Source organism: Monopterus albus, unplaced genomic scaffold, assembly GCF_001952655.1.
Source record: "Monopterus albus unplaced genomic scaffold, M_albus_1.0 scaffold26.1, whole genome shotgun sequence".
In the NCBI taxonomy this organism is placed as follows: Eukaryota; Metazoa; Chordata; class Actinopteri; order Synbranchiformes; family Synbranchidae; genus Monopterus; species Monopterus albus.
In genome coordinates this window covers 626,955-635,223 of record NW_018127906.1, presented here as the reverse complement: position 1 = coordinate 635,223, position 8,269 = coordinate 626,955, and the positions used below count along the sequence as shown (strand labels likewise).

General features: G+C 37.1%; 1 protein-coding gene across 1 annotated transcript; it reads left to right on the top strand.

Annotated features, from left to right (window-relative positions):
* Positions 1-605: 605 nt before the first annotated feature.
* On the top strand, positions 606-7,448 carry mrps23 (mitochondrial ribosomal protein S23). Its single transcript, XM_020595033.1, has 5 exons — positions 606-1,123; positions 4,049-4,228; positions 4,706-4,783; positions 4,854-4,977; positions 7,027-7,448. The coding sequence occupies exons 1-5, from the start codon at positions 1,080-1,082 to the stop codon at positions 7,150-7,152; spliced, it is 552 nt and encodes a 183-aa protein (XP_020450689.1). The 5' UTR covers positions 606-1,079; the 3' UTR covers positions 7,153-7,448.
* Positions 7,449-8,269: the final 821 nt, after the last annotated feature.

Genomic DNA, 8,269 nt, shown 5'->3' with positions numbered 1-8,269 from the left:
CATTATTGGAAAAACAGTCAGACTTGATTTTTTTATCCAGATTTCAGTCCTTACATGGTTTGATGTATATGCACATTTATCCCTAGATAGATATTGAATGTCAGTCCATCAATAAAACATAAAATTAGACCAACATGCCAAAAACCGATGTCAAAATTCAATAGTCAAAGTGAAATCTCCAAATGACGTTATAGGTGGAGGAAGAAATCGTCACCGGAAGTTAAATGTCAAATTTTTAAAAAATCACTCTCACAAATAAGCTGAAAGAAAAAAAAAATCCGGTTTGGCAATTTAGCCTTCACAATAAAAGCACAAAATGTATTTTTAACATTTCCTTTGACCATCACATGCACAAAGTATTGATTCAAATCATATAGGTGCAATTATACAGAGTTATTCAAAAAGAATGAACCGATTTCATTACGCAATATTTTATTAAGGAAAAGTAATACAAAACTCCAGTCAAGTCACAAGTATTCCACTCACAATCAACTTTTATTTCCTATCTTTCAAGTGTTCAATGTGGCCATCACTTGCAGCACAGGCAACATCAATGCGATAAGAGAATTCCTCCCAGGCGCGTATTAGCTTGGCACGATCCACTGAGTTGATCGCTGTTGTTATTCGATGTTTAAGGTCATCGGGGTTAGTGGGTATCAAAACTTAGATAACTCCTCTTTCAAATGGTCGCTGACTCATTCCGTGACGATGGTTGAGAACTGAAGCAATGCGTAATGAAATCGGTTCATTCTTTTTGAATAACCCTGTATATGAACAGTATAATTGTATTTGTTCAAAAGTGCGAAAGACAAAGTTCAAATGTGCTCCGGAAATAGTGTAAAGTTTAATTACCATTAGCCACTCACACCTGAAAATATTATCGTTACCCAACCGGTCTATTCTACAGTATTAATCCAAACAGTTACAACAACTGAAGCTGCAGGGAACTGTATTTGGGTTGACCTGGATGTAAGTGGCATCACACTTTTATTCTGATAAAACAAACATCCCACCGGATGGTGTAGCTTTGTTTTTGCTAGCAAAACACAGCTATTCGCTTTGGATTAAAAAAGAGCCAAATGGCTGGCAGCAGACTGGAGAAGTTTGGAACTGTATTCACCAGGTAAGACAGCAGCATTTTACACAGTTTGTATCTGTTAGGGTTGTGGTAGCTAACGTTACGCAGCTAAAAGTGCATATTAATGTCATATCAGTAAAATCATTATTTATTGTTGTTCAAAAGAAAGCCATGTGATCAAGCGCAATAAAATGAAGTTTCTCTGCGTAAAATAACGTTACATGTTGGATATTTGCAATGCGCCACGCTGTTTCCTTGAGTTAAAACTGGGGTTTCACAAATCATTTAACATAAGCAAACAGCGTTATGCCCCGTTGAGCAGTGATGCTATCATTAGCATCACTAGATATCATTCAGCTACGTCAGGACGGTAATATTAACAATTAACCTAGGTCCGACTGCATCTCAGTCCGTTTCTGACTGTAAATGAAGGCACGCGATACCAACATGTATGAGACAAATCTAAAATCAACAAATGCTCTGTAATGTTAATGGTAAATCATGTTTTTTTTTTTTCCCCGAGAGAATGACCGAGTGACACGAGCGTGGTGACATCATAAACGTGCGTCAAAGACCCAGTCCTGTTTGTAGTTATCTATAAAACTTGTGAGATTTCAAAAAGCCTTTGACACAGTATCCCACAGTTTCATTTTTGATGCCTTAAGCTTCTTCAGGTTTGATAACTTTTTCATTAAAGCTATCAAAACTTTATATTATGGTAACAACAGCTCTGTGAAGCTGCCCTTTGCCACATCATGCAGATTTGACATTAAGAGAGGAATTCGCCTGGCTGTCCTATCTCTCCTTACCTCTTTTTACTAGTAGGAGAAGTTCTTAATTTATTAATAAATCAGCATCCATTTAAAGGCATCTGCTTTAATGGTAGGCAAATAAAAATTTTGCAACTAGCAGACGACACTATTTTATTTCTAGAAAGTAAAACTGAAGTCACTCATGCTTTATCTGTTGTAAAAAAAAAAAACTTCTCTAAAGTGTCTGGCCTCAACCTCAATTTAAGTAAATTTGAGATCTTTGCTCTTAAAGACATTGTAGAAACTGAGTTATTTAACACATCCAAGTAAAAGACAGTGAAATATTTAGGAATTATGATCACAGAGGATGATAAATTGATTAATGATAATTTGGACCCTTTAATTTCATCAGTCAAAATGAAATTCAACTCTTGGTTAGCCAGAGATTTATCTCTATACAGTAGAGTCCTACTCGGCAAAGCAGAGGGCCTGTCAAGAGCCTCGTATCTTTTCTCCTCAATTAATGTCACCAAACAGAAGACTTCTTGCTTAGACAGACTTCTTTTTGATTTCATTTGGAAAAATAAACCACACAAGATTAAAAAGGAAATGATGTGTTTATCTCCTCATCAGTCAAAATGAAATTCAACTCTTGGTTAGCCAGAGATTTATCTCTGTACGGTAGAGTCCTACTCAGCAAAGCAGAGGGCCTGTCAAGAGCCTCATATCTTTTTTCCTCAATTAATGTCACTCAACAGAAGACATCTTGCTTAGACATTGTACTGGTAAAGCAACAATTTAAATGTGATGGAGCTCTATTGTCATATGAGCACTTCATAGCTAAGTACAGGGTTCCTGTCTCCCAGCATGAGTGTAATACTGTTATTAATGCACTTTCGTCTGGCATTCTCTGTTTAGCATGCTCCTTCTCAAACACACACAACTCTATCAATTTAGATATTGCTGTTAATGGCATTTCTATCTTTGATAAAAGATTCAGCAACATCTTTATAAGAAACTCCCTCATTCCAAGAACAACAACAGCTGTTAAACATAAATGGGCATGCCAGACTCTTGATGGAAGAACATGGAACAGTGTTTTTACTTTGCCCTAGAAATTTGTCTTGTCCAACAAAGCTAAAGAACTTTCCTTTAAAATCTTACATAAATTTTACCCATGAAACTCTATTATTTGTAAATACATTCCAAACATAGAAGAAAAATCCTCCTTTTGCAACAATGAGCTAGAAACCTTAGAGCATCTTTTTTTACAATGTGCACATGTTACAGTATTTTGGACTGACTTTTGTTTTGATCTCAAAAATTATCTTGGTAAGGAAATTGTACTTAAAGAATATGATATATTGCTAATTTTTGACAAGCCCCATTTCCCTAGCAATGAAAAATTTGTTATTAATCTGTTCATTATTTTGGCCAAATTCTTCATCCATAAAATGAAACTTCTGAAAAAAAATCACCATCCTTTTCAACTTTTAAACAATCTGATCTCAACAATTACTTCCAAACACTGTCACAATTAAACCACCCTAACAAAAAAATGAACCAAAACCACTGACCTGCTCAAACGTTTTAATTTTATATCAGAATAGCTTTGCCTCTTTGTATTTTCTTTTCTTTGTTCTTACCTGTTTGGTGCTGTTATTCTTTTTCACCTCCATATTGTATGCCTTCTTTTGTCCTGTTGTGCTCTAAATGCACTGTTATACATCTGTTGCAACAATTTGTACTGAAAAACTCTGTATTGATTTGCATTGTTGTTTAATAAAAACTGCAACAAAAAAAAAACTTGTGAGAATTGGTCTGAAGAATGATCCTCAGTGCTGGCTAGTGAGTGAAAAAGAGTTTAGCTACAGCAACAGCTGATATTATAATGCCTAAAATAATCATGTTAAATTAAGACAGCAATTAAATTAAGTTGTAAGTTCTACAAAGTTGTCAAAAGTGCAGTTCTGTGCGGAGTATGTGCAGTATGGTATGTATTCAATTGCTAGTAAAAGAGAAAATTTACTTCAGTCTTTAAAGCTTTATATACTTCAGGCCATAATTTAACTCTTGGGCAGCCATATAATTAACAACTCTTACTTGAAGTTATCAATTACCTTGATGATGATAATAATAATCTCAAGGCATTTTACATAGCAAGGATTTGTATATTGTTGTGAAATATTGTTTTAATCATGTCTTGTGTGGTTGTCAGGGTTCGAGATCTGATGCGCTCTGGAGTCATAAAGCTGTCAGAGAAACCCATTTGGTATGATGTATACAAGGCTTTTCCACCAAAGAGGACCCCCCTCTATGTGAAGCCACATACCAGACCCAGTACCAAGAAACAAGAGACTGTGCCTGAAATATTCTACAGAGAGGATGAAGTTAGAGTGTAAGTCAGCCGTGCTTACAGAGTCTGTAAGTGAACAGGCACACAGTAGTTGTCGCTAAAAAGAACTTGGGTAATGAGTCTTTACAACAGACTGAAGACTGACAATAGCACATCTTTTTGCGTGATGTTGCACATCTGCAGTTTTCTTTAAGCTAACGGTATGTTTTATACAGGTTAATATCAGGTTGTCCTTCCAACTGGGAATAATTCCTAACACATAATAAGCTGTACCACATAAACAGCCATAGTTGAACTATTGCTAAAGCTATGTGTATTTTTGACAAAATGACAATTGTTAATCATGTCATTCTTTGTTCACTGATTTCACTATGTATTGAGTGTAATAATATGTTTATGAAAGTTTACTTGGTCTTGTGTAGACTGACCAAAACAAAATAGTTAAACAGATGTCAACTGCTGATCATACTGTGAGAGATTTCTGTAGGCTGCACTCACCTTGAACTGTCTGCTTCTCAGGAAGTTCTATGAGCAGTACGGGCCGGGTCCATGGCCTCTTGATCTCTTCAAATCCAACTTTGTTTCTACGTGTCAGAGGTATGTTTGACTGTGTTTTATGATAAAATATGATGAAAGCAAATGCTTTTCTCTCACTATGATCCTGCAGGTTTGTGGATAAGTACTCAGAGTTGAAGAGCCAGAGAAAGCTGGATGACTCTGCTTTGTTTGAGGAGACTGGGAAGGCCTTACTCGCAGAGGGCATCGTGCTGAGAAGGAGAGGAGCACCTACTGTAAGGGTCTTGCTAAAGTATAAGTACTGTACTAACTAGAAACACCATCTAAACACTGATGATTGGAATAGTCAGTCAAGGAAATTATGTTTCCAATCTCATATTGTGAATAGGATCATCACATCAAACTTTTTTTTTTGCTGTTTCTAATTAAAAAAAAAAAAACATGATATGCATATTTATATATTGTGCACAGATGACTGGAAGAACCCACACAGTTAGGACAACTGAACTAATCCATAATACCCAGTGAGCCATGATCTATAGATATAAAATTTAAAGTTATGCCGGTAACCATGGCTACAAATGTATTGATAACCTGAGCGTGTGTGTGCGCGCACATCTGTGCCACACATCTGTCAGAGATACAGTATATTTCAATTTTAAAACACCATGATTACAGTAATGTAACTGGGTCAGCCTTTTAATGCCAATTTTCTCTGCCACTTTACTCAAGGCTGCTTCTGGACTACTCAATTCTTCAGCCATTTAAACAAATAATTATAGAATATTAATAACATCATCCATCCATCCTTTCATCCATATAGTGTGAGTATTTGACTGACTCCAAGCAGTAATGTGATCACATCTGCACTATACAACCCCTTGTAACAATTCAAACATATTGGAATATATTTAATTTAAAAGGATATTATGAGAAGCAGCTACTCTGAAGTGTTGTTTTTCATTGGAAATGTATTGTTTCCAGTTCAGACACACTTATAAGAGGAATTAATGTTCTGCTGCCACATAACCTGAAGAACATCATCAAAATATTGAAATGACACTAGTTACTGTGAAACCCCAAGAGTTCTGACATCCTTTGTTAATTTTTCCAAATAATGCTGCAGCGGATGTAAGAGTCTTGTCCAACACTGTTTTTGTACAGATAGAATTTTTTTTTTTTTTTTGTGGTAAGTCATCAGTATACGTTGGGACACCTGTAGGAATTGTTTGCATTAGCTTTCAAGGTTTCATTTATTTCCACTGCTGCAGAAAAGATGCACATTAATCTGCTACTTGATCCTGGAAAAAGGCCAGTTTTACATTAACATTCCATACATTTTTAGTTTTTGGTGACTTCTTGGCTTTGTATAATTTAAAGTTATACACTGGACTTGAACTGCTTCAATATCCATAAAAGCTGGAAAATGAGGGTGTTCTTAAAATTTTGATCAGTAGCTTATTCCCAGGAAGTAATAATTATAGAATCAGGAGAAAACCACAGTGGAGAAGTGGTCATGTGGCTCTGGTCTGTTTGGAGGCTGTATACATGTCTGTTCTGTAAGAAAGATCCCTTCTCTGCTGTGCTTCCTGCTTTTCCTTATCTGATGAGAGGATCTAAGGACGCAAGCACCTGTATAGAGTGGTAAAGACTGCAGAGAAGATCACCAGGACTCCACTAACCTCTCTGCAGAGCATTTACCACCGCAAGGTTCAGAGGAGAACTGCCTCCATCCTCAAGGACCCCGCCCACCCCCAGCATGGACTGTTCACATCCCTACCCTCTGGCCGGCCAAAGGTTCAGAAGTGTGAAATGCAGGACTTCTAGACTGAAAAACTCTTTCTTTCCCTCTGCCATCAGACTCCTAAATAGCTGACAGGAGTTTATTACCAGGAAATACATCATATAATTCGACCTGTAGTGTTTACATTCTCAGTTTGCACATGCATAATTGCACATTCACTGTTAACTATTGCACATACAGCGCCCATGTAGCATACATTCTCTTATTATATTCTTATTATATATTTTTATTATATCTCTTCATTTGCTGCTTTAAAGTGCCTTAGATTTTGTGTTACTTATGTATCTACTTTATATTTCACTTGTATTGTGTGGCATTCATGTGCACGGCAAAGTAAGAATTTCATTGTATAGGGAGACACGTTTCCGTACTGTGCATATGACAATAAACACTTTGACTTAAGGACAGAGGGTTTTCAGTGCTGTGCCCCAAATGTGATATTTGGTTATCTAATTAAAACTGATATGACTGGGCCCTGTATAATGCTAGTGTAGGTCACAATATGATTTCTGTCCTGCAGGTGTCAGGAGAGCCCAAGGATCCAGTGTTGGGACTGAAGCTAACAGACATGTTGGCACAGCAGCAGTCCGACAGCGCTGACAGCGACAAGACAGTGGAGCACACTCCACACACACAAACACCATAGACCTCAGCAGCTCAGGGACCATCTGATGAGCTGCAGGCTTCCCACATAAGATCTGCTGTGTGACTGACTGTTATAATATTTGGCCCTGTTTTTGGTCATTTGTAGAAAACTGCTTTATTTGAAGCACCTAGTCATGACATGGCATGTAAAGGATCTCAATCAAACCCAGGAACTGCTGATTATGCACCACCAGCAGGGTGCTGTAAATGCACAGTCTTACAGAGAAGAATGGGCCCAAAAACATGTATGTGGGTGTGGGTGGGTGGAAATGAAATGTGAAATTAAAGTTGCTTTTGTAACTTAATTGTTTTATTATTACAGTTTTTCATTTTCCAGCAAAGAGAAAATGTTTCAGTAAGAATAAAAGCTGAAAGGAGAAACATGAATATGCCCAGGAAATGAGGATCGAATTGATCATAAAATAATGAACAGGTCCCTTAGTTCCCATGTTTAGACTGCAGTGTATTGTAGTGGTTAAAACAAAACAAGTTACAAGGTAATATGTAGTATGTAATAGAGTACCATAGGATTGGGTAGATTACACACATATATACTATACGTTTTATATATATATTTTTTAGCTAGGCCTCAGTGTGAGTTAAAAATGCTTACATGACTTGGGTATAACTTCAGCCTTGTGCAAACTGAATGTTCGTATGCTCACCCTCAAGTTCATGTCTTAGAAAGGGAGAGACTTGCTGGGGCAGTGCAACCTAGAAGTTCATGTTCTGGCCATCTCAAACAATTCCTGGAAGAAGGGATGTAATGCTGTAATGCTATAAAACTGAATCTGGCTTAAACAACAGCATGGGAGTGTACGGGAGGCGAGCAGTTGCTGCTCTTGTGTGTCTTACTTAAAAATAAGTGTGTTGGGCTATAGGGGGACACAGAAGATAGATGGAACAGGAGCAAGCGAGGAGCCGAGAGGGGAGACATGAGAAGACTGACTTGACTCCTTGACTGACGTGACCAAAACGAAGAAATGATGGTGTGACCAAATGATTGACTCTTTGACAATTCTTTTATTCAGTCCTTTTATTTATGTCTCTGCAGAGATGGTGATTCCATTCCCTACCTTTCAGACTATTTAACTGCCTTTCAAATTATTGCTGCTTTG